This window comes from Indicator indicator, chromosome 12 (assembly GCF_027791375.1).
Source record: "Indicator indicator isolate 239-I01 chromosome 12, UM_Iind_1.1, whole genome shotgun sequence".
NCBI lineage: Eukaryota > Metazoa > Chordata > Aves > Piciformes > Indicatoridae > Indicator > Indicator indicator.
This window is the reverse complement of record NC_072021.1, coordinates 17,977,383-18,004,858: the sequence shown is the minus strand read 5'-3', so window position 1 is coordinate 18,004,858 and position 27,476 is coordinate 17,977,383. Positions and strand designations below refer to the sequence as shown.

The 27,476-nt window shown below is 39.0% G+C and overlaps 1 protein-coding gene across 3 annotated transcripts in view; it reads left to right on the top strand.

The window, feature by feature from the left end:
- ZFAT (zinc finger and AT-hook domain containing) overlaps positions 1-6,192 on the top strand; it is a 60,374-nt gene extending 54,182 nt beyond the window's left edge. For all 3 annotated transcript variants that reach the window (XM_054385355.1, XM_054385356.1, XM_054385357.1), the window contains one exon: positions 5,953-6,192. In XM_054385355.1, the coding sequence (XP_054241330.1) occupies positions 5,953-6,192 (240 nt within the window). The remainder of the gene's footprint in view (positions 1-5,952) is intronic.
- The last annotated feature ends 21,284 nt before the right edge of the window (positions 6,193-27,476 follow it).

Below are 27,476 nucleotides of genomic sequence, written 5' to 3'. Positions count from 1 at the left end.
GCCATACATGGGGTAATACATAGGTTGATGGTTATGTTTGCAGTTGTTTTAGGACATGAAGCAATTTAGTGCCAGCGCAGGAAAGTTTTAACTGGGGCAGATGGCCCTGTTTTCTCAGAAGTCATCTCCTCTTGGAGTCCTTGTCATCTGTGTAATGTACAAATAAAATCTCCTATCACGGTTACTGTCCTGTCAGAGCTCTTGAAATGATAGCAGTGTTGCATACTTCCTCCGAAGGAGATCTAGTGATACAGTGTTTTGCCAGATGAGTGAAGTTGCCAGTCACACTCTCTCTGTCAGGATACATTGAGCCAGCCAATTGCTACAAACTGTTGAAAAATCTCCATCACAAGTGTGAAGGTTTGTGTGCCACCTTGTTTGTTTTTTTTTTTTACTTTATGCTTCCATTTTCAAGTATCTTATTCTGAAACTATTGTGCACCGTACTGCCTTTCTTTTCTAGCTTATTAGAGAGGTTCATGTGATCAAATTACAGTCTTACAAATGTGTCTGTGTTTTTCATACAGTTTATCTATGTAAATTATAAAAACCAAGAGAGAGAGTTGAAATTATTCAAGCACTAAACAAAATGGTAGAGGCACTCCTGCAGGCACCAATATAGGCTTGCACATCTCATGTCCAGGTGGTTTCTGTGATCTAAGGTGCTTATATTCACTTTTCCTTTCAATCCTTTTGTAGGTATTTTGTGTATTTCCTTTCTGTGGCATATCAGTAACTTAGTGTAAGCTTTTGACATCCTGCAAGATACCTGTGATTAATAACTTTTCTTCATGGTAAACTGAAAGGCAATATTCAATTTCAAGCTGAGGGAGAAGTTCTATAGAGGATTTTGAGTCAAGCCTGGAAAAGACCTTTAAAACACTATGGACCTGCAACTCCTGGTGACCTCAAACAAAATTGAAGAGACATTATTTCTCAGGATGAGCTCTAGAACAAGAAAGCAACTGTAGCATCTTAGTGAAGATAGATTTACTCCCTTTCATGAAAGGGACAAAGTATGTTTTCCTTAATGGCTTGAATTAATTTTTCTCAAATTTAAAGAGACTTGTTTGGTTTGAGAGGAAGAGATTCTTCTAAGAGAGACCCATTTTTAGTGTCACTTACATGTATTTGAATAGTCCCTGGATACTTAAATTGAAAACTTTCATAATTTAGAATTATCTTCCTATGAAGACATAGGGGTGAAAGTCCTATTGACTTTTGCAAGAGACATTTAGCTAGTAAAGAATGGGGGCATCCAGAGCAGGAGCAGCCTGCCAGGATCTGAGCAGGTCCTGGAAAACCAAACAGCCACATGGAAACAGCACTGCTGGGGAGTGCTTTTGACACCCAGAGCAGGACCCATATCTGAGAAGAACCCAAGGTGCTTGGGTCCCTGGAGGTGTTGTTCAAGGCCAGGTTGGATGAGGCCTTGAGAAAAGTGATCTAGTGGAAGGTGTCCCTGCCCATGGCAGGGATGTGGAAACCATGAGAGTTGTGAGAGCCTGGAATGGGTTGTCCAGGGAGGTGGTTGAGGCCCCATCCCTGGAGGTGTTTAAGGCCAGGCTGGATGAGGCTCTGGCCAGCCTGATGTAGTGTGAGCTGTCCCTGTCCATGGCAGGGAGGTTGGAACTAGATGATCCTTGTGGTCCCTTCCAACCCTGACTGATTCTATGATCTTTGAGGGCCTTTCCAACCCAAACCATTCTGATTATGTGAATATTTGTGCAGATACTGAATGGATTTAATATGTCAGCTGTGCGTGGCTTCAGCTTCTTGCTGTCATTCTTTAGCAAAGGTTAAGCAGCCAGATGCTTTTCAGCTGGCTCTCAAACAGAAAAGAGGTCTTGGACGCTACTCTTCAAAAGATTTCAGATGGCAATAAAAAGAATTGAGTGTAGTGACTTCATCCACTGTGATGGCAGCTGTCCCACTGTTTCATCAATTTGAGAGATGTAAATTAATGTTGTGAGATTATTCCCTGTGGAACAATCTAATAGGAACCAAACAGAAGCATGTAAACATTGAACTGATTTGAAATGTAAATATCCAAAATAATGTGATTTCTCAAAGTAAAAGGATTACAGATAGCTGTCCAAAAAGGATATGGCAAGCTAGAAACACCAGAAATAAGGGCATTAGTCTTCTTTACCTTGCATGACAAGGGTAATAAAATCACATCGATAAGGTCAGATAGGGAGGTTAAATTAACTTTCTTTATTGGCCATTTTCATTTCAAAAGCATATAAAACTGAACAAGTATTAGATTGCTGCTATGGAATTGAATGAGATCCTGGTTTCATTTAATTTTCATGTCAACTGTGTATTATTTAATGTCTTTTCTTTGTTATTTATGTACACTCATGAAACTATATTTAAAATTATTTATGAATTTTGATTTAGAATGACTAAAATGCAACTGTACAAGATCCTTCACATTCTTGTGGCTTTCTGCAAATTTGTAATTTTTACAGCCTGAGACATGTCAGAGGACAACGTAGCATAGAAGTTAGTTTATATCCCATAATTAAAAGGGCCAAATTTTAGACACCCTTATGTATTTCTTTGAGGAGCTCTAACATCAAGGACTGTAGTCGTGAGCTGATTCACAGATGATAACAAGCTGTGAGATTTTAATTATCTCCCATTTTTAACTGCAGCTTCCTATCTGAATTCACTAGTGATTAGACTTTTGTCTGCCTATTATGATCTTCATTAGCAGATCTTCCATATGTCCTTTTTTTTCCCATGGTGTGTCAGTGTGAGCTGAAATTCCCCCCACACCAACAATAAGTGGGCTAGCTCAGTCTGGAAGCGAATGAAAGCTGTATTTACAAAGCAGAATTTGCAATCTATGATGAAATGCAACAAATATGTACAAATATACAAAATTCACAACACTTACAAATATATACAATCAACAGAAAAAGCACAACCGATCTCCCTTTGCTTCCCCCTAAAGGGGACCTTTCCCAAAGGGGCCTCCCTCTCCCAGGAGCTTCCCCCCCCCAGACCTCCCCTTGGACAGAAAGCAGAGTTAGAGCAGAAAGTTGTTAACTTAGCTGCCAAGGTCAGTGTGTTATCTTCAGCCAGAAGAGAAGAAGAAACAGCAGCCAGACAGCCCAGCAACTGCCCCCACTGCAGAACGCAGAATGTGCAGAGTGCCTACTTTGTTTTGGGTAATAGTTCTTAAACATTTCTATCTATCCAATGGAAGTGTTTAGAGCAATCGTTATTTTGCTTTCTTACACCCAATAGTGACTTATTTACATTCTTTCACTTTCTCTGTTATGAACTTTGCAAGGAAAAATTAAAAAGTTTCAAACCATCACACATGGGCACTGACAGGTAGCCTCAGGAAAGGAGAGGAGAGGTATGAAGGCATCCTGTGCAGGAATTCATGAAGTTGCTATTGCTTTAAGTAGGATTTAATATTTCTCTCTCTCTCTATTTTTTTTAAACGGATGCATGGGGAAGAAAAAGAGAGGAAATTTGACTGTGTTTCTTTTCATGATTTAGCTCCTTGTTTTCAAAGAGAGGCTCAAGTTTCCATTTGTAAAGAGTACTTTGGTCATACCCATATTTTGTGACAACATAAATTAGCTTTTCGGAAAGTGATTGCAAATTTTCTTGTGTCAAGACACATACATTCGTAGGGTGTTGAGCCTAAATTTCATCAGGACCTATTTAAAATAACTTTCAGTTAAAATGTTCAGATATGCTTGGTAAAAGAAACAGAATGTGGAAAGGACTTCAGCCTATTCATGCAGTTTTATCCCTGCAATCTGTGTGCAGCAAAGCCAAAGTCAGCATCAGTAGGTATGATTGTGCCGTTCCATTAAGGTCAAAAGAAGGTTCTCTTCAGATGTTAAATCTTTTCCATACAAAATCCACATGCATTTCATCACTATATTGCAGGCATACTGACTCTGGGGCCTCTAAGTAATTTAACACCTAAGCATACTTGTTCAAGAAAAAGTTTTGTGTGGCCTGATGAATCAAGTGAAAGTTCAAAAGTGATACAAAGTCCTAGGGGGCTTAACCATCTCTGAAACCTTCTTCATCCAACAGATATTCTAAATGAGGAATAAAAGTGTTATAAGTCAGTGTACAATAATAGAAATGATGGTACTTAGGGGAAAAAAAATTAGAGCTTCAGGAAGCAAATACAGAACCTCTTCTCCTCCTTGCTGGTCTCTAAGGAGACAAACACATGCTTGGAGTCTTCACTGTAGTTTTTCCCTTCTGCTCCCAGGTCTCTCTTAAGCAACAGTACTGACCTTATTCTACTACTAATGTTTACAAAACCATGTCATATAAATGAGAATTGAAGAGCTTTTGAATTGGCTTCTAATTAAAAAAACACAGACCCTTTTTAGATTTAGATGATTTAGATTCCACACTTTGTTTGACCTATTCTTTTAAAAAGTCACTTGCAAGTTTGGTGATGTGGTATGCTCTGAGATACAAGGGTGCACTGAGATCCAGTAAATTTATATCGATCAACCCTTTGTTGTCTGCTTATTACACTTTGTATGGTTGTTGGAAGTACCATGGAGTTTTGCTTTCCATCATGAGATGAAGGTGAGCCACCAGCTCTGTCTTCATTCCCTGCTGTGTAAATGGACACTTTATAGATGCACTTGATGATGTGAAAAAAAGCATTTGTTGTAGAGAATGTGACTTCCTACAAATTCAATCAGCTACTTTATTACAACAAGAAGTAAACATGATTTATCTCTGGAAGCTTACTGCTAAACCTAAATGAAAGAGAAATAGGCCTTAATAAAACCAACCCATTTTCTGAAAAGAGAAAAAAATAGAGGGTTTGATTAACTGCATGCTGCATTTGCAGGTGGATTGGCCTTTATAATCCAGCAATAAAACACCTCTTCTCTGTGAACACAGGGAGTGGTATTGGACTGAAACTATCTAACAAATGCATTTGCAATAAATTCCCAAGAGAAGCAGTGGATTCCTGTACACTGGTCAGTTTTAAGACTCAGCTTGACAGGGTGCTGGGCTATTATCACGTAGAAGGGTTGGACCAGATGATCCTTGGAGTCCCTTCCAACCTGGCATTCTGTGATAGATCTTGCATACCAAAAAAAAAAAAAAAAAAAAAAAAAAAAAAAAAAAAGTAGTGTCATTCTCTTCTCAAAAGTGCTTTACTTTATCACTAACGTTTGAGACAATGTGTTGCCTCCACATGACCAACAGTTTTCTGATGTGCTTTTACTGGTCTGGAGTACTTTGCATAGGAGCTTTTATGGATCCAGTAAAGAATTAAGATTTATTCTTCAGTTCCAGTAAGTACTGCATTTTAATAATTGACAGACAGCTGTTTGAACTCTTTGAAATTCAATACCAAGTTGTGTTGTTTTTGTTAATTTTTAACAAGAAGCAAAATATGAGGAGTAAAAATTCTTTTCAGTTGCTCCTGCACTATCCTTTAAATAATGTAAAAATTGCTTCCTCAAACGCAGTGAGTCTTAGGATTCAATTTCAATATGTACATTTCAGTTTTCCATTAGAAGTCCATTAAGGTTTACAATGAAATGTTTACATCTGTGATCAATCAGTTGGATAGAGAAAAAAATTTAAAAAGAAAGAAATGGGTATAATAGATGTTTTTTTCATGTGGTTTTCACTGAATTCTCATCTCAGGAGTTGTTTGACTTCTGACTTGTTTAAACAAGAATGGTGAGAGATTAAAGCTGTCTCCAAAGACCTGTGTTCCTGGAACTTTGCCCCTTTCTGTGCTGTGTTGCCACTTGCAGTATTCTGTCCAGCTATACACACATTAATCAAAAGTGACCACAAAACATTTCCTTGAAAACTGACATTTTCCTTCAAAATTTCTAATTTCTCTGCTGTATTTCCATTAATTATCAGAATACCAGGTGCTTATTGGAAAGGTGAAATTGCTGTAACCTCTTCAATTTCTTCTTAGGTAAAAGAAGAGGAGCAATCAGCCAATCACACTTTGATGATTCAAGAGACACTGCAGCAGGCTTCAGTGGAGCTGTCTGAACAGCATCACTTGGTAGTCTCATCAGATGAAGTGGAGGGAATTGAGACAGTGACTGTCTATACACAGGGTGGAGAGGCTTCAGAATTCATAGTTTATGTTCAAGAAGCTGTGCAACCTGTAGAAGAACAAACTGTGGAACAATCAGTGCAGGAGCTCTAGAGAAATGTGTTCAAAGGAGGTGACTAATTAATTTGCCAAAGCTGTGAGGCTTTTTCCTGGCCAAAAGCAAGCAAGCTGACAAATTTTGAGTTAAATTTGTGAAGTGAGATCTTGTTTACTACGTAGTGATCTGACTGGTTGGACTGTATCATAACTTGGACATATTATGTATGCAGCCTCCTGACTTAAAAAAAAAAATTACTTTTTGAAGAAAAAGTATTCTTCCCCTTCTTAGAAGATGTCTCACTTGATTCTTGTAAATCCCCACAAATACTGTCTGTTCAAAATCATGTTATCTTTCAGTAATAAAACATCTATAAAGTTAGCTAGAATGTCTAGAAAAGTGCATACATCCCATTGTATACATATTTCATATGTGCTTGACTTGACTGGAAGGAGACTGGGTTTTCTTTAAATTACAAGGTACTTTTATTCCTGAGTACCTGCTCAAGATGTGTTTGACAAGTTATGGATTTAACCCAAACAGAAGCTCAAGACTTCAATAAGAAACACCATGGGTGGGCTGTAGTTTGCACTGGTGAGATGATCCTTGGAATTCAGGAGGTATTTAAAGCCATATATGATAATTCTGGGTAACAGTAGGTTGATCATTATTTAGATAATTGAATAGTGATAACTCTTTCCATCCCACTGGATAAATATCTGTTCAGTACCATACGTTGGACCCAAATCTGTCAAATTAATGAAATATTCTTCTGTTTGTAAGGAAAAAATATATATTCAAATTATTTGTAAATATTATAAAAGATATATGTTTCTATGTTTTAAGCATATGCTTGTAAATGATTGTGTTGAAGAACTTGTACAAAAACTTAAGTAAATATTGACAAGAATCCAGCTACTCTTAATTATGCATGTATATAGTTCCAGAGTTTTCTTCATGAATCTTGAATTGTTTCTGATTTAATATTTTTCAATTTGAGCTATAAAAGTTATTAATTAATAAAAAAGCTGTCATATTTTCTTCTGATGTTTTAATTTCTTAAGTGTTGGCTTGGCTTTCACAGCTAAGTGAAAAATGCTGGGTTATATTGACTGACAAATTATTTCTCCAATTAGTAGTTTCCAGTCAAGAAAGTAACATAATGAAGACCTTTTTATGTGATTGAACTTATATGTGGGTGTTTCGTATAGAAAAGTGGGAAAAAAAAAGTTTCTAAGTTGATGTAATGTAGTGAGCTGGTTGTCTGCCTCTTCTAAGGCTACTGGGTTCTGTTAATGCCAGCCAAAATCAGAGTATAAACATTTAGTGGTAACTTCTGCCTTAACTCCCTATGACTTCAGCAAGGCTCACAGGCATCCTCATAGGCAAGCTCAGGAAGTGTGGGTTAGATGTGTGGACCATGAGCTGGAAAGAGAACTGGCTGAGCACCAGGGCTCAGAAGATTGTGATCAGCAGTGCAAAGTCTAGTTGAAAGCCTGTAAATGGTGTTCAGAGGTCAGTACTGGGCCCTGTTTACCATTAGAATTTATGTAATGGAGGTAAGGTTATGATGCTTGAAGCTGACTTCATTGAAAGATCTTAAAAAAATAGGGGCATACCTAGTGTAAGTTAAGTCTTGATTTATAATTCACAAGTTATAACACATTTTCTAACACTATAGCATGATCATTTTTGGTGAGTTTTCTGTGTCCTTTTTTATTATTATTTTAAAAATACTTTTTAATTTAGGTCTTTCCTTAAGTTCCAGGGTTTTTTTCCAACCCTAATTGGAAATGCAATGGTTTGAAACATAGGAGGTGTAAGTCAGGAAGGACTTTTAGCTGTGCTGAGTACTGCACATTGATTTCTTGCCTCCATAGCTAATATATTTTCTTCTTTTTAGAATATTCAGACCTGTAATGCTATGAGGAGATTAACTACTTCCCATCTAATGTAAGCCATTGTACTTCACAAAGTGAATGTCCAAAGATCTGCAATTTTTCAGAAAGCAAACACAGCTTGGTTTATAAGTGTCATTTGTTTTCAGAGGTGTGGCTGCTCCAATTGTCTTTCGTCTGGATTTGGAGTGACCAAAAGGTAGGAATTAAATCTCTTCTGCTTCTGTTATACCTACACAGCACAGATTGTTTTCAGTGCAGATTCCTGTTGTCCATTTAATCTTTCCCAAGGGTTAAGTGACCTTTCCAGTTCCAGGGGTGAGAAGTTTTACTGAAGTATCTTCTGTTTCTGAAGATTATACATTCTTCCCTCACACTAGTAATTTTCATTAGCATGTACTACACTATGTGATCTGGGTTTTCCTCTCTCTTTGACACCTGAGGAGTGTCCTGGCTTTAGGCTAGCACTTGGCAAATTCTACTCTTTAAAAGCTTATGCATAAGTCAAGTACCTGATGGGCTAACTGATCTGCACAGCGAAGAACACATCAAACGTTTCTGGGAGTGAGCTGAACACAGAGGAGAGATAGGGCTTGGAATCATGCAGAGGTTTTAAAAGTGGAAAAAGGAAACCACAAATAATTTTAGTGGCAGCAAGAGTCTTAATTTAATGGAAGGTAAGATTATGATGTTTGAAGCTGACTTCTTTGAAAGGTTTTTCAAAAATTAACTAAGTATGCAAGTTCTGGGAGGAACCTCATGTTACAGAATGGTATAAGCATCTGTACACAAAGGGGGACATTTGGACCTTGCAGTGTAAAAGGCACAGGAGAAGGGATGGGAAATGGAGGTTTCAAAATTCTTTGCATCCCTAAATTATTATATCCACAAAGGGTATATTTTCTTTCTCGAGTAGAGAAGAAGATGAGATCTGCTTTTCTTTCTGGTTTCTGTGGCTGGTTGTGGTTCCTCTTGATACTAGTGGTTTTAACCAGCTTTTAACCAGTAGCATACTAACATATACAAAGCTCTGTTAATAGAGGCTGTGCACCGATCTGTATCATCTGCAAAATCCCTGGGACAAAAGAAGAAAGGAAATGCATATATATACCCTTTGTTGTTTTACCTCAGATTTTGGATTGTATGAAATCACAGCTAGAGATGAGTACTATAGGAATGGTGTTAGACCAGTTGTTCCTACTATGCTGAGAAATTACACTCCTTGGATAGATATATTTGAAATGAATGCATCTAATGGCATGTTTTCAAACAAGATGACAGGAGTGACATTGGTGCAAGTTTGAGATTTTCAAAACGTTTTAATAAATGCCTTCTTAAGTTAGCTCTGAGTCCAAACATCATCGTCTCACTGCTGTATAAAATATGGTACTGAATCTATTCAGTCTTAACCAAAAATAAGAAAAATATTTTCACTTTCCAGTAAATTTGCTCACAACATGGATGTGTTTTTTGCAAACTTACAAGAAACAAACCAAAAGCACAACACATAAACTGCTGCATCTCAAGCATAAGCAAGTGCTGTTAAGAGAGAAAGGAAGAAAGCAGAAATAATACTGCAAGATATGCAGGTGTTCACATAAATGTTTTAAGATACGAGTGTACAGAGAGTTTGGCATGTGAGGGAACCTTTTGGAGCTGTGTTCAACTGCAGGATCAGGGCTTGATTTTTGGCCTGAACTCTTAGTGTCTGCCTGTGGATGAGACCTACCATTACTGTTTCAGACTGCTAAAGCTTCAGTAAAGTCAAGGAAGATGTGAAAATTCACCCAGTGATGCAGTTCTAAGTACGAGGCTGTCGTGAAGAGGGAGAATAGGGATGGAGGATGGTGATTATTCATTATTAATTAAGAAAATATGAGTTACGAAATTATTATTATTATTATTAATTACTTTATATATTGATTCGGATGCACGGTTGTAATAATATAGATCATAACTGATTTAGTATTTACAATTATACCCAATTGTAATATTTACAGTCAATTTCTAATTAAGGGAACGAAAGGGTGCAGTTCCGCCGCTTGTCCACTAGATGGAGACTCGACAAGGCGCTTGCGGCTGCTATGTAAGAGCTATTTATAACGTTATCACGAGGCAGGTTAAGCTGGAAATATCACGCGGCTATGCGCGGGCGCTTTGAATAGAACGTTACTAAATGTTATACACATGAAAGATACATGCAGCGAGACAAATTGCCGGATCACGCGGGCTCGCTGGGTATCTGCTTCTGCCCGAGGATGTGCCCGTTCGGGCGATGCTTTCTTTCTCCCTCCCGGCTCTGTGGGGGGGGGGGGCAAGGTTGGCTTTCTCCTCCGGCGGTCTGCGGGAAGGGCAGTTCGCTTCTTTGTCCTCCCGCGGTCTGCGGGGGGGGACTGGCTCCCTGACTGGAGGACGGCTCAGGAGAACCAGGTCTTTTCGGTGCTCGACCCTACGAACGAGGGCAGTTTTCCCGTAGGCAGGTCTCCGGTGGGGGGTGCGGTGACGCGATGCTTCCCCCCCCTCGGCTCGAGGTGAGCTGACTACCGCTTCTCTGGGCGACTGCTTCCATTTAAATTATAATGGTACAGTCATTGCCTTGACTTCAATGGAGAGGCAAACCTTTTGCTCTCTCTTTTCCCTCGGGGAATTCCCGGGTGTTTCGCCCTGATACGGGCTGCGGAGCGGCCACAGGGGGCGGCTCTTTTCTCTCCCGCGGTCTGCGGGGGCCACACAAGATGCGTTTCTGCTTTTTGGCTGCTTAATTAGCTTGCAGCGTTTCTGGACAGCCAGGCTTGGGCTAGTCCTTCCCCCTTTGGGTTACAGCTTACCCTCTTTGGGGGCTTCCCTCAGTCCTTTTCGACTGGGTTACATCGCTTCTGGCGAGAGGGTCATCCTTTGCGGGTCCTCGATGCACACTCCGTGGGCTGGCTTCCATGTTCGCAGAGGCTTTCAAGTACACTTGCGTGAAAGGCTTATAGCTTACACAATCGTGAGTTCCATGATGGGTGAAAGCAAAGGAGAGAGCAACGTGGCTCCAAAATGGAGCAATACTTACAGACACTCGAGGCTGGACTTAGCCAACGGGCACACTTGCCAAAAATCTGCTTCCACCTATGGAAAGGTGAAGCTAGAATTATGCCTGTAGATGGCAAGAGCATAAGCATCCCATTGAGATGGGTGCCTGCAGTTGCTTGCCCCTTAGGAGACAAGCTGGCGCCTGAGCCTTTTGTCTTCCCTTCCTGAAAGGAAGGTGGAAGGGGGACTTCACAGAACATGTTGGGACAAGTTAGCTGGTATCTGGGGGCATAATTCTGGGCATGTGATGCCTTCACGACAGAGGCGCTTCTGAAAATCAAACTCCTGGGATAAAAGCATACTGAATATTTGAGACTGACCACTTCAAGAGAGCTTTTTTCCAGAGTTGCACCAAATCTTTCATGGAGGTAGGAGATTAGAGACTGTTTTGTCTTGTCTTGCTATTACTTTTCATGTCAAAAGAATTAAAAAAAATAGAAATCAATATTATTTTCAATTCAGTACGAGTTGCACTATTTCAGCTTTTGATCTAAAAATAATGACTGTTATCAGTGCACCTAGCAGAGTTGAGTGAAACAGATGGTGTACACCAAATCGTAATATATTGATTGTTATAGTTGGTGTTATGCTTTGCGTGGGGTTTTTATTACACCAGATTTCAGCTTCTGGTTTTTTGGGTATGTTTGAGCTGGGTCTGAAACTTTGAATAGGGAGAGATGAGTTTATTTGCAGTCTGCATCATTAGCAGAAATGTGGTTTCTTTAGGTATTGCCAATAATGCAGTCTTTGCTCATAACATGAGAAACTTGCAGATGTTATTTTCTTTCTTGTAATATGAGGACAGGTAAGTTACTGAGTTGTACTGTATGCACATGGCTTCACAGCTAATTGGCTTGCATTTCCAGCCATCCCATTATTAGCACACATCATTTCCATCTATAGAAAGCACTGCTCTATTTGTTGTTTTCCTTTCTTTCTTAAAATGAGGACAACTTTTCACCTTGAAGTCTTTCATATCCCCTCAGTCACAGAGATGTCTTTTTGGCACATCCTGAGATTATAAAGCTTGATATTAGGGCATAACATTGCAGTATCATGTTCATCTCTTCTGTAATTCCATAAGGTAGAGGTAATTGCTTACATGATCTTTCATGTGTCCTCAACTTGCCTGTAGTGGGGTTCAAGTGAATAAAACTAGTTCCACACATTTCAAAGGACAGTGCAAAGAGCAGAGCTCTTGCTGTATATTCCTAAAAAAAAAAATTTGTTCAAGTCTGTTGTGTTCTCCACTAACTGCTTTACTCTCTCTCTGCTCTAAATGAAGTTTAAACTGTCTGATAAATCTTTAATTTGCTCCCACACTCCCCACTTCTCTATCCCAAGGAGAACAGGTTTGGGGATGGGGGATTCAGTCAGTCCATCATGGATGGATCTCTCACATTTCTCTACTTCAGTGCTGGCCTTTCCTTGGGCTGCAGCCCTTCAGGGGCAGCCTGCTCCTGCCTGAGCTCTCCATGGGCCACAGTTTCTTTGGGGAAGGCTGTATTTAGTAAAGCCTGGTGAAACTGAATTGGTCTTTTAATTTTTTTTTTTACCCTTTAAGTTACTATAGAGCATTTTACCTGAATTCAACTGACTCCATACCAGCTTACAACTCCTCAGAAGCCAAGAAATGAGGAAGCTGGAGCTAAGGATTACTGAAAACTTTTTTTCCTCCCCTTCTTCTCTCCTGACTTAGGTTTACATCAGTTGGCCGGATGATTGGTACCAAGTCAGGATTAACAATATTTAAGGATTTCACCAGAGGTGAAAAACAAAAACATGGAATGATGAGTTTTAGGCCAAATAACAGGATGACTGTCCTGTTGGGGAGAACTATTAGCTTGGAGGGTAGTAACTGAAATAATAGAACCTTCTCTTTTTGAGTTGCTCTATTATTGTGCTGAATAAAATACAACCATATACTGGGGATGAGCCTAATTAGTGGGAAGAGCAGGACAGCTGACCTCAAAGGTTTTTCTCACACCTCAGAATTCTGGGCATTTAATGACAACAAAGGAGAAGAAAAGGACATAAGGGCTTTTTTGTATTCAGATCCACACCTAACAAGGATGCTTGTCAGAGCCAACTGTCACCGAATTGATGGGATGTTAAATAGGAGCAAAATTGTCACTTACATTTTCTTATTCTTGTGTCATTTATTCTTCATGAAAAGTCCAGAGCAAGACGTGAGTAGCGGTTGCCAGTCAAGTACAAAAACCACAAAAATAAATGTCTCTGACAGTGATATAAATTAACTTTTTATTCTCTATAAAAATATTTTTTACAGTCCTGTTTGCTAGAAGTGGTTGAACAGGTAATTACAGTCCATACATTGCAAAGACCTCTTTTTTCTTTTAAATGCTATAATGTTTTCTGAGAAGCTGGAAATAACTTTATCAGCCAAGGTAAATTAAATGGGGTCAAAAGGTCTTCTGTGGTTTGGAATGAAATCAAATGATTACTGGGAATTTATAGAACAAGTTTTGTTATGTGTTTTTCTTCAGTTCGAGGAAAGTTATCTTCTGGAAAATAAAGGATGATTTTGTGTTATGCACCCAAATGAAATACACTCTAAGTGTGTTTTACAGGAGTACGTGAGATATATGAGAATGAGACCATAGGAGCTGCCTCATCTGTAATACTCTTTATGGGCCAGCAGTGAAATAAAGGACAAAATGTCACAGAGGATTCCAGAGCTAGGCAATGTTTTTACAATTTGTTTCAGAAATGGTTTCCTTTTTGATTAGCCTTGATAGCATTTTGCTACTACCATCAGGAGTGAAAATACTTACTGGGAGCTGAAAGTGGAATGGGCTTGGAATATTAAAAGTACAGACTTTTGAACTGCTCAGTAGCTTGTTCAAATCGGTGTTTAAATGATAAGAATCAAGTGTTTGTTTCATCTAATGGTAATTGAATGAATTAAAGAAATCACAATACAATAGAAAAGGTCCAAGTCAAAAAACCTCCACGTAATTGGGAATGCAGTAGCATGTCAGGTTTTACTGAAAAAAATATTCAAGCAGCCACATGAAACTTCATTTTGGTTCACCTTCAAAGTGTTTGAAAAATCCATTAGTAGATCAGTAGGAATATTTCTGTGGCTGTTGTGATGCAGGTACTGTGACATGCCTTTTCTTCTCTGAAAATTAGATTTTCAATTTTGGTGATGACAGAAGTGTCACATAGTTGAATTTTTTAGATTATTGTGTCTCAAAACTAACATCCAGTACAGAGATATTTTGTGTTAAAAACAAGCAAGCAATCTGATCTTCCAGCACTGGAATTAAAAAAATAAAATAAAAAAAAAAATTCAAGAACCAGTTGCTGATGATAGCACTCCTTACCAGTGGCACTGTAGTCAGAGTGGGAAGTAAATGGTCCTAGGGCTACTGTAAGAACTTCAGACTAGAAAAAGAATGGAAGACAAATTAAGAAACTTCTTTAAAAAACAATTTTATCATTTTTCATCATATAACAAGTTTAGGAGTTGTGATAGACACCTGAACTTCAAGAAAAAAATTAATTGCTGATTTCACCTGGTGCTTTGTGTTGTCTCATTGCAGCAGGTGCCTGTTTATAGCCTGGGATAAATAGCCAATTTATGGTACTCATGAATACCAGTAAATTATAAACTCTGATGTAAAAAAGTTTGGAAAATTTATCCCCTATCTTTAACTCTGGAGTTGGTTTTGTGCATACCTCTTATCCCTTGATCAAATGCCAATTAGTTTATCCATCAGGAACAGCCATCCTTCACTTGCCACAAAGTTAGTCTAGGCAGTGACATTCTACTTAAAGTTTGGGTTTAGCTATTTAGGTCACATTTTAAATCTTCAAAGGATGAATTGCTTGTGAGACTGTGTCTATTTGGAGTGCAGTGTGAAGATGTATTCCATTTCTGTTTGAGTGATTCTGGTACTCTGGGCACTGTCACAGATCAAGAACATGTTAGTACCTGCAAGTTTCTATGGCCTAACTGTGCTGGTTTGTGGGGTCAGAAAACAGATAGTGAACAGTAACACTTGAAACTAACAAAATTCTAAAGTTCTAGACACATGTCCACTGTTAAACCTAGAGATGTTCACCGAAGACAATGTGGCCCTCAGGTGCTGCTCTCTTCGATTCGCTAGCTTTGACTCAATAGCTTGGCCAGAAGGAAATGTAATGGAGGAGCTCTCTAATCTAATCCAAGGAAACTGGAGCATTAATTTAATCCTATATGCTTCCCTTGAAGCATAAAGAGACTTTCTTCTGACCCCTCTGCTCACAGAGATATTGGGCAACCTTAAGGAGGCAGCTGATCATGAGTGTTTTGGGGACCTCACTGCTATCAACCAATATGGAAAAGGGTGCAATAGTGACAAGATAAAGCTGCTTGCACTAGTATAGCTAAGGCTGGGAATATCATACGGTGTTTTAGTTCTGTAATGCTTGAACGTGCTTCTTATGTAGAATAAATTGTTTTCCATTTGCCTGAACAGAATATTATTTTTTCCTGCAGAAGGTCTTTGCTATCTTTATGGCATCTGCATTACCAATGTGACATGCTATAGATCTTTCTCCCTCTCTCTCTTGTTCTCTCTCTTAAGTTGTGATTAAAAAAACCAACACAACAAAAACCCAAACCAAAACCATGGACAAACCTGTAGCTGGTGTACTTTAGCCAGGATCAGAGTTTTAATTCTCCTGGGCCAGAATGGGAAAAAAAAAAAACAAAAAAACAAAACACAAAGCCAAAAGCAACTAGCTGGCAGAAAACTTAAATTTGTAAGTACTTTAGGAGAAAATAATTAACACAGGGACTGCCATAGTGATTGTGTTACACGTTTTAGTGACTAGTCTATTACTATTTTTATTTTCATTTGTCTGAAGCTGCAAACTTCCATATTTCCTTGTGATACATTTAGCTACAGGGTGTCTTCAGAGCCTTTTCTGACGTGAGGAAGACAAGGGAAGCAGGAAAAAAATATTAGACTTTTGTGTAAAGATGCAAGATGTTTCTCATGAGTATACTAACATTTATGTAGTCAAATGGATTCAACATTATAGCTATTCCTGGTATTCTATGCTAAGCAAGATGCACTATGTGCCAAGTTTTTGAGAGTTTTGGTTGGTTTGTTTGCTTTAACCTTCACCTTAAAAACTGTTTCAGCAGGAAGCAAAACTCAACAGAAGACCTGATAAGAACTAATAAAAAGAAAGTATATTGCTGTGTCATGTTCTGGAGTTAATAATATCTATTTATTTTACTATTAGTTTGTACTGGAGCAGAATTTAATCAGTAGTAGATCTGGTGGTATTTGATGTAAAATCACACAAAAAAGCCTTACCCCAAAGATAGGCAGAATTGGTACAAGTTTGTAAAATGCAGTTTGTACATGTCTGTAAATGAAGAATTAGAGTAGGGGGTAGATGTAAATCTGTGCCAGAGCCAGGAGAAGCCACTTATCCTTGTGTTGTCATTCCTCTTGTTATATCAAACATGAGGAATTTACAGAAAAGGCTACAGGCAGGTGGAGGGAAACGTATGTGGAACATTTCCTGGAAGGAAGCTTTTCTCACAGCTGAAAGGGGTCTTACCTGACATTCCTTTCTGCTGTGTCTTTGTGCAATGTCTCTATGCAAGGCAGTGTGAACACAATGTCATATGTAATTGTATGGATCTCTAGCTCTGTGAGCAAGTGAGAGCCTGGAGCTTCTTCAGTTCTGGTATCTGATATTCCTGTGGCAGAGAAGTGGAAGCATGAAAAGACAGATACTGGCTGAATGTGGCAGAATGATTTCAGTTGTTATGCTGGTTTTTTGTTATATTTTTGTTTGGTATTCTCTGCACAGGGAGCTATGTGGGACTAGCTTTGAACAATCAGTAGATACCTAGAATCAGGTTATTTTGTCACGTGGCCTCTCATGGTAGATATTAGTAGATGCCAAAGTAGGAATGTAACACCACACAAGTGTAAACTCCAAAACCACATGTAAGGGATATTCTTGAAAAGCCTAGTTTTGTAGTATTTCAAGAGAGAAGCATGTCTGTATTGATTGTCCAAAATTCTGTATTTATGCTGTTCTGGAAGTAAGCTACTAGGACTTCTTTCCTCCTGCCTGCCACCTGACCTACCCCCCACCCTCCTTCACCCTCCTCACTCCCAAAGCAATGAAAGTGTTTTATCTTAAGCTCCAAACTTTATTTTTCATTTTCTTCTCTCTTTTCACAGCCTTGTTTACTAGCTGTTAGCATCTATACTTTATGCTCAAGTTGATTCACAAAGGATTTAGGACAGAGTGCTGTGAGGCATCAATAAGGTTTCTGTGCTAGATGTCAGTATGTTCTACATCACAACTCAGCATATAACCAGGCAGTTTTTAAATTGTATAATTCCCAGTTATGCCAAGATCTGTCTGAATTGGGCATTCATGCTTATTCCCTTGTGCTATATATATTCAGAAGAACATGCTTTGCCACTTTTGCTCTGCTTTCAGATCTCCTGATGATCCTTCAGTATGCTGAATGCTTAAGTTGGTCCATTTCTCAACCTTTGTTCCAGGCAGTTTGCTTTACCCACATACTCAGTCATATAAAAGGATTCTGTGTATTAAAGGATTTTTCTTCTTTGAGTTGATAGATCCTGTTTGTAAACCAGAAGGCACTAAGTCTTGAATACTGTGTGGCTTAAAGTGAACCCAAACCATTTCACTGAGGCTGACACCACAAGAATGTATGAATTTGTGTTTAAATGTCTCTCCTAGTGATTTAGAGGACTAGTTAAATACCTGATTTAGAAACTAATAATTGAACCTGTGCAGCTGGCAATTATGTATGGAGTAATTGCACGTGTTGGGAGCATGTATCATGCAAGTGGGAACCAACAGGCTTATGCTGCTTCTCAGGAGGTTTCAGAGATTGAGAGAAACAGCCAGTATGATTAAAACCAAAATTAGCTATGCACATGTACTGATTCTAAAGCATCAGCATGCAAACAGAACTAATTCCACAATACCGAGGTCCTGGAAGCTCATCACTAAGTGATCATCCAACTGCAGGGCGAATTGAGGTGGGAACTAGGTTGTCATTTCTGTGGCTGGGGGCTCTTGCTGTATCTGGAATATGAGATTAAGCTGCTGTAAAAATAGATGCAAAGGAGTTGCTCAAGGCTTGCTGAAAAGCTGCACCACCAGGTTCCAAAGGTCAAGTTTTATTTGCATGAACCAGAACATTGCCACAGTTCTTCATGCAGGTAGCAGCCTGCGAATATCCCAACATGCTTGGGTCATGCATTTCATGGCATGGTTTTCTTGTTCAGCATGTAGAACAGATTGCCATTAATTTCTGGTAGTGTTTCCTTGCTTTGGCTGATACAGCATCTGTGGGAGTTTATCAGCTTTTCTGCATCTGCTCCATGCGTTACGTTTCTGTTTTGGCACGATGCGTTCTCTGCTGCTTAGTTTGTCTTTTGGCTGAATTCATCTGCTTTATCAGCTTGATTTAACTGACCATCTAGTGAATCTGAGGTGCAAGCCATTTACTCTGACTGGGGGGCAGTGTGTTAATGTGTAGAGCCACTTTGTGGTGGTGATTCAGGAAACATTTTTATGTGGCAGAGATCTCTCTTCAAAGGTTGAAATTCCATTCAACCGTAGAGTTATATAGACCACAGAAATTTGCAGTAAATCACTCCCTTGTGGATTTGAGTTTTGGATTCTCGCATTTATTCCTTATCTCTTTTGCAAAATTCATTTCCAATTCAGAGCTCATTGAGCCAGAGCCTTTCTTCTGTGACCATCATTAACACAATGATGGTAATCACTCTTCCATGAGTGTTGCAATTATCTTGCCTGGTTTTCAGAAGTGTTAAGAGAAAGCAGCAAAGACATCACTTAATGTCAAACAATTATATTTGGATGACATTCAGATGAACTGAACAACTTGCAGAACTGTGCCTGTTTCTAGCAAGTAGCCCAGAATAACTGAAGTTGTCATTACAATAGTCTTGTAGCTTTTCTTCTGTGACAGTTTATTTCAGTCATTCTGCGTAGCTAAACAAGATGAAAACATGCAGTGCTATAAGACAGGACAATTTCACAACTTTCTAGCCTTCACAGGTTATTAAGAGATTAGTCCAACCACATTTTTTCTTACATTGCTGTGTTATTTTGTATAATCCTGCTTTCTTGTTAGTCTTTCAAGGACAGATAATTACAACTGTTTTTTGTATTGATGTGAATTGATGTGAAACTCAGCCATGTTGAGACTGGTGGGAATCCACCATTAGTGAAGAAAGGTAAGCCAGATGGAGTTTATTTGCAACTCTTGTATTTAGAAGTGTGCATATTATTAACAAACACGCTGCATTTTATTATACAGAATGAAATTACAGAGCAATGATAATCATTTACTTGCCATTAGTAAATATTTCTGTAGCTGTAGCAATCAAAACCTCAGCTGGGTTCCTTCACAGTTACCCAAGAAATTGCAATCCCTGACCAACCAGTCTGCAAGGTGATTGACAGTAAGGTACCTTACTTGTAATGTGTTCTGCCAAACCCACCAAAACTATTACTGCACTGCAAATAAAGGACCCACTTGGGAATAATGTAGAGATAATAATCCTCATCTTTCACATAATTTCACACTCTCTCCATAGTTTTTGCCTTGTAAAGTAGCTGCTGAATTTCTCCTGATTTACATTCTGATAATACAAGGTAATCTCAGTTTATATTATTATCATCATGTAATGGATTCAGAACTTGCTTCAGAAGTAGCTGAGCTGTTGGTGCAGCCAGAGAAGGAACCCTTAAAGGAGGGCAGTATCAGCAGCTGCTGCAGTCATCTTGGCACGTCACCTCTTCACCAGTCAGAGCCCCATAGGTATGAAAATGAAAATTTGCCCCCAAGTTTACAAGGTCAAAGGAAATTTTGATCTCCCAACACTATCACTGTTGAATCAGTTCATTACTCCCTGAGCTCAAGAAGAGTTTTGTTAATAATTGCAGATGCAAAACTCAGTTCACTTTCCCACCATGGGACTGGAGGACAGAGCAGTCTAGATGAATATGGAAAAATGTAACATAAAATCAAATTTTCAAACACTCAGGCAATAGGTTTCACTCTGTATAAAGGAGACACTCATTTGCTCACTGCTGATGATTCAAAATGTCAAAAATTACATATTAATTGACTCTGTCCAGGAGGTGCTTATTTCCTTTCAGTACGAGCTGTTTGCAAAATGAATTGAGATTGAGAAACATGTGGAACAGCCATGAAAGTCCTCTAATGGGAAAAAATATGTGCAAAGGACATCAAAAGTCTGCCCCTGTTTGCTGTTCTGTCTCATTATTTCTCCCTTTCTAGGTTCTAATAGGTCCAGCCCTGCTGTGGAGCTTTTAAATTATCTTTTCTTATTTTATAAAAATGCTGCCCCAACCTCCTGTCACCAGGTGTATAGATTGGAAAAAATGGTTTCTCGTCACAAACATGAGAGAGAGAAGTAACAAAGGAATGAAAAAAACCCAAAAATAAACTACCCTGCTTTCTAAACCATCAGATCCTTCTAAGTCCAATCCAAAATCCAGTGAAAGAGAGGAGATCCTTTTTCCATTGGCTTCAGCGGGCTTTGGAGAGAGCACTCTGTTCAAATAAATGCCAGCTGCTCTTCTTTAGTGATAGTAATTGGAACAGTGCTGCTGTAGCTAAGAATAAAGGAAGCAGCATTCAGTGTCTCCATGGGAAAAAAAATGCCCTTATAACATCTTGTCCTGTGTTTTTAATAGCAACATATAGTGACCATTTGCTGAGGGTGTGTCAGTGAATGTGGGATGTGCCCCATGAAGGCATTGCAGCCTGCTCCGTGGGCATGCTAGGTTCAATAGACTGGTGTTGGCATCTCTGGCTATGATAACTTAATTCTTGTTTTTCACTTGCCTGCATCCATTTATCTGGGCAGATCAAAGTGCTGGAAATGAGGAAACTCATGAAGGCTCCCAGCCCCTTCCTGAAATCAGCAACGTGAACAGGTGCTTAGATACTCTGAAAAGGATATTGCACATGAAGTGACTGGAGCTATTTTGTCTGAATGCATCAGACATTGTGCCACTCCTGTCATGTGCAAGGAGGGAAGAAGTGAGTGGGACTGCAAGTTTCTGTCAGAGTCAGAGTGAGCCCCAGAACACTTTGTCGAAAACAAACCCATCACTTCCAAGGATTTCAGAAAGAAAGCAGAATGGTTTTCTTTACAGACCTCTGTAGAGCAGTTTATGATGGAAGGATGTGAAGGAAGCTATGCAGTGTGTCCTGCATGTGCTGTCCTGCACAGGTTTTGAGAAGCCTCCAGCAGCACAGTGTGTTACACCATGCCCTGCCAGATGAGGCCCTAAGCAGTGATGGGAAATCTAAAGCTCTTCTTGTGGTCTTTTATTATCTGTCCTAAAATATATCTGGCATTGTCTCCTATCACTTTTGCTAAAGAAGAGAGCCTTTTCCCCCTCAACTCCCTGAAGTCACCATTATCACACAAGCTTTAGCTACTCAGCTACTCTGCACTCGCAGATCCCAAAGCAGTATTTAATGTCTGTGCTTTCTGAAGCACGGTCAATCCAGATATGTAATCAGAGGAAAAGCAACCAGCAGAAGCAGGCTTGCACATCACCAGGCGTCATTAACATACAGCTTCTTCTTTGGGGGACAAGAGTGCAGAACACCCATTGAAAAACAGCAGATTTCTGTTATCGGAGGGTGAGGGGAATGACAGAGCATGCCAGAGTTTGTCACAGCTGTGTTAGGGATTGAATGACAAAGGAAGGACAGCAATGTGTCTCTGCCAGCAGATAGTCAAAGATAGTAGCCTGGAGTCAGAGCCGCTGTTGTCACTCAGACATTGTGAAATGCGACAAAGAAACAGTGTCTGCCCTTCATTTAGGAGCAGCATGAATTATTGATGGAGCACTTGTAAAAGTAAGTTACTGAAAAAAGTAAAAGAAAATTTAAAAAGTCTGTATGCTGTGCTGCAAATACAGTGATAACAATTCCCTCCTCTTTTCTCTTTTAATCGGAAGATGGAGCATTCCGGATTGATTGCTTCTATTTCCGTTTAATAACCAAGCAGGGTTGAAGTGACGCAACCCAGGTTCTGAACAGATTCTACACAGATTTTCCTCAGCATATGTTTCAGATCTCTTTCTCCCTTTACAAAGCCCTCTATAGAAAACCCCAAATGCAAATGGCGAAGTTTCTCTTTCCCTTGGCACCTTCCAAGAAAATAAGTTTTCTTCATTTTCTTCTTTTTTCTTTTTTTTTATTTTTTTTGCTGAAAAGCTTGCCACTTTGTGCAAGTGCAAACTGGTAAAGGCGGCTCGGGCCTGTTGTTAAATTTTAAGTGGAATACCACTTTGCAAAGTACAGGAGATTGTGAAGTTGAAGTCATGAATTGGATTTTAAATTTTAATTGCTGCTGTTTTGTAACATGCCCAGAGAAATATCTCGAGTGCTCGCACTGAGAGGCAGCTGTGCAGACAGTCCATAAATAACAAACTTGAGATGATTTGCATTAGTTTTTTTAAGATAATTGAGGATTTATAACCTATAACTTTGTACTATTGCTCTTGTAGATCACAGCTGCAGAATTATTTTTTTTTTTAATTAGTGATGTGCTTGTGCTAGCCTTTAATTTTTTCTTAAGTGCCTTTCAGTCCCTTCCTTCTATTTCACTCTCACAAGGATGCACAATTTGGGTCTGACAGCCTAAAAACATTCTTGATAGGTTAGAATTAGCCCCTTTTTTCACTTCCTGTTTGTCTGACGTGTACTTGGAGTGCTGGAGATTATTTGTAGCCATGCTGCCAGCAAAGCACAGGGAAATGGAAGTTCTGAGTCTTCATTTCCACAGTGTGGTTTTAGGACACTTGTGAGGACCCTTTTCGGGAGTGAAAGGTTTCCTTCTCTATTAGTTCAAGGGAAACACTCTCTGTGTCTGCCTTCCAGTTCATGCTGGTTTTCTGCCAAGCATTTGTTTTCTCCTAGCCCTCTCTAATCGTCAGCTTGCAAAGTAACTCACATATTCCATCTCCTTCTGTCACACTGAGCAGCTGCAGAAAGGCAGCTGACCCATCCACAGTGTAACAAATGTGAGAGAACAGAAAAAGACATCGCCAGCAATATCAGAGATCACAAACAGCCAGGAAGGGCAAAAAGCGGACACTTTTTCAGTTTTACAGTTTAGTTTCATTGCACTGAATTTTCAGACAGAATTTGGTTTTCTTCAAAATTAAATGAGTCCTTCTCAACCTGGAGAAGGTGGCCAGAAATATCATCTTCCTTTTCTTAGTCCTGTCCTGTGTCAGTGTAGTCCCAGTGTCCCTTGATCACAACAGTACAGATCATCGATCTGACCTGTGTAAGACTAGAAAAGCAGAAAAGACCTCAGTCCACCTGTTTTCTGAGACCTCAGTAACTGCCCTGCTTTGACAGCCTGAGGAATTGCATTTTCTGATTGTAAAGGATGCTTTATGCATGAAATACTGTGAGGAACAGAAAGCAATTTTCCTTTCAGAACGTTGGCACCATTACATCCAGCTGGGACGTGGCTGCACAGGAATGCATGAAAATGAAAACTTTCTTAGGAAGAAGGAAATCAGACTAAATGTCCACGGTCATTCCAAAGATGCAGTATGGCTTTGGAAATACAGGTAGGTAGTTTTCCAAATACTGCCTAACTTGCCTCCTCCCTCTGCGCCAGAGGACAGGACATTGGTGTGATTAGAGAGATCAGCTTCTTCATAGCTGGGTTTAACCACAGAGCTTTGAAACAGTGTAATAAGTGAAAGTCATTGTCTGTGGTAAAGATGAAGAGCTGATTCATTTACCTTGTTTTATAGCGGTGTCTTTCAATAAAAAATTCCTTAAAATTTACCTTGTGGAAAGATACTGTGCACAGGGCAGTCTTGAATCTATTTACCTCTGGCATCAATAATACATTGGAAAAAAAAAAAGAAAGCAGGGGGAGAAATCCTTTAATAGCAAATCTTTTGCTCACAGTGACTTTCATGAGCAGCTTGTAGAGAGTTGTCTCTATAGTATGACAGCATACTTCGTCTGTTTGACTTGGTGTATTGGTAGCAGGACAGAAACAGACCAGTCTTGGAACTGAACAGACTGCCCTTCACCCTTGGGACTGGCAATGTTTGCTCACTTGCATTTAAATCAGAAAATATAAATTAGATTTTTACACAAACCGGATCAAAACTTTATATTACTGAAACACTAAGCTCTCGATTTTGAGTGCCATAGATTGGAAAGCTCTCCTATGTTATATGTACAACTCCTCAGCATTGATATTCAGGATATGAATAAATACATACATGGATGAATGCTGCGAGTTGTTGTTTCTTTCCCTTCCCCAAGGCACTTAGTCCCTGCATGACAAATGTAGAAAAAAAATCAAATGTTACCCTTCCTGCCTGAGACAGATTCATTGAGATTCAGAGCAATGAGAAGAACTTTGTTTTCCATTACCTAGTCATGGCTGCTTCTATTTCAAATGAACCAGAAATACTTTTGAGTTTCATCTTTCTAAGTTATTACACTTTCCCCTGCTGGGCTGAATGTAACAAAACTTCAGTTTGTCAAAGGACTGGAGAAACCTTGACATGAAGCTTTTAAAGAGAATGCTTAAGGAGATGTCGATCATGAACGTACGCTTCAGAGGCACCCAGGGCTCCCTCCTCCTTGGCTTTATTCCTGTAGGTGATTTATCTGTGGTTTCTGAACAAGTTTCCAGTCTTCCTTTCATGAAGTGACTGGGATATTCAATCCTCTGATTTTATGCCTCAGTAAAGACCAGTAGTTTTAGCGTGGGAATACTTGTCTCTTTCTGAAAAGCAGAGCACACCCCAGCTGTTAGAACTGGACACTACATTGGGCTCTTCTAATAACCCACTATTTTGGAAAAAAGTGAGATTTTATTCTATGTAAATGGATGGATGTCACTTTCCTGGTGCTGCCAAGTGTATTTCTGTGTGAAATCATATAGCTTCTTAGCCTTAAAAAGTTATTTTTCTGAAATTCAAGCTACCTTCTTATAACATAAGGAAATGTGTCTATCAGGTCAAATTTTCCAGTCAACTTGCCTGAAGTTCTGTCTGCTTTTGCTAGCAGTGTATTTGACCTCTTGCCCTTAGTTTAAAGAAGATATATTGCTTATAGAGACATTTATCTAACAGGAACCTGTAAGAAAAAATTTGGTTTACAGATGACTTGATTCCCTCAAGGTACATGAATCAATCACGTAAATTGCAGAGTGTTCTGCACTTTAGCTTCAATCAATAGGGGATTAAAATTCTAGTTTCAGTGTGAGGAAAATAAATGCCCAAACTGATGCTATTAATAACACCTGGGATTACAAAAAGTGTACTGATGTTTTTAAAATCTCCCCTTTTAGCACTTATGTGTCTTGTTTGGTATTTCCACTGTTCCTTTCTACTGTGAGAGTGAGAACAAGGGAGGAATTTTGACTTATGCTGCCAGGCATTGCTAAAAAGCTTTATTTCCTGCAACTTGGTACCTGTGTGTTGTGTCTGGCTTTGCCTGGCTGCAGCAGAATATTAACATGAAAGTAAAGCGTGTGCAAAATGAAGAAGGATGTAATTTAGCACAAACTTTATGGAGTGTCTCTACCCTGGCACAACTTGAGACCATTTCCTCTTGCCCTATCACTTATTAACTTGGAAGCAGAGACTGAAAACCACCTCCCTTCAACTTCCTTTCAGGTAGTCAACCTCCTTTTCCCAGTTCCCTCAGCCATTTCTCATAAGATTTGTGCTCCTTTTGTTTGCTTCATTTACCACCAAACACAAAGTTTCTGTCAATTGTTTTCATCTCTAATCTATTCTAGGCTTCTCTGATGAAAAATAGTAGCATTAAGAGAATTTGCATTTTCAGTCCAGTACACCTGATACATAACACAGTGCCGTGGGGCAGTTATAAATCAAAATTTTCTAATAAATCACAGGAATGAAATGTTGAAGATTATCAGTATGTAGCTGTTTAGAATTTACTAAAATTACTTCATCATAAAGGCACATCTAACTAGATCCAATAATTAAACTGAACCAAGTTCTCTGCTTACACCTGTTAGGTAATGTCAAACGCAAAGTGATTTTTGTTGTATCTCCAAAAGAAAGCACATTCTCCATAAAAATTAATTTGTTTAACCAGGCTTTCTACTTCCTCATAAGAAATAACTATATTGGCTGTAGACCTGTGGCCATGAAAGTAGCATCTTGTTGAAAATCTTTACTCTCTAAAGCTTTTCTTTTGATCATCAGCACATTGGCTCCATTAATAACTCTTTAGGTTAGTGGAGTGCTTGCTTTGAGAATGGAAAGAATGAACTTCCAACCCCTAACATGCTGTGATCCTGTGAAATTCGGGTGTAAATGCATCCAAACTTTTCCCTTTTCTTCTTTCTTTTCATTTCTCTTTGGTAAGCCGTTTCCAATAGAAAGCCTTGATGATCCTAGTTTTACCAAAACCGTGGATATTTGTTGACTTTTAAAAGGCTAGTGCTAAGGTACTGGTCAGAGCCTCCTTCCTCTGTGTTAATAGCACAGCATTTCAACAATATGGAAATAGCATATCTCTTTAATAGGATAAATTGAAAAGTAGACAATAACACAAAATCAATGCAACTTTGAACCAGGGTAAGCACACAGAACATGATATACTCTGCCTATTTTTAAGTTTTGCATTTTGATGATATAAAACCTGTTTCTCTGTTAGTTAGAAGAAGCCTCTACTAACTTTCTGCTATAAACCAGCAAATCAATACTGCAGTATTTAAGCTGTAATTTTCATCTTAAATTCAGTTTATTTTATGCTGTGTTTTGATTTTGCTTTATGATTATTCCTTTTTTCTATTAACAGTGCAATGTTGCATCTTGAAAATTAGTTCTTATTAATTTAATACATTACTCTGAAGTGCTTGTTAGAGCTCTAGTTTAGTCCAATAGTTCAATAGATACTTAATTCCTGTGTATTTTTGGGGTCAGCCACAAAAAGAGGACAATTTCCTGTGTCATGGGTCACTATTCTTTGGTACCTTAGAAGGTCAGGCTTTGCTATTTTACTTTACTTGGAACAGCAGTCTAGAAGGATCATAAGACACTGCCTCCTGCTGTTCTAAGTACACATAGTTTCTTATTCCTGTGAACTGATAACCAGGACTTGTCTCAAAACTTTATTCCTGTTACTGATATTTACTGAAGATGTTCCACGCCTCCAGTGCCTGGGAAATTGGAAAATTTCTCTTGCTTTCTGTCTAAATGTATTCATGCCCAATTTATTTGTCCTGCATTCGCCTAATTCACAGAAT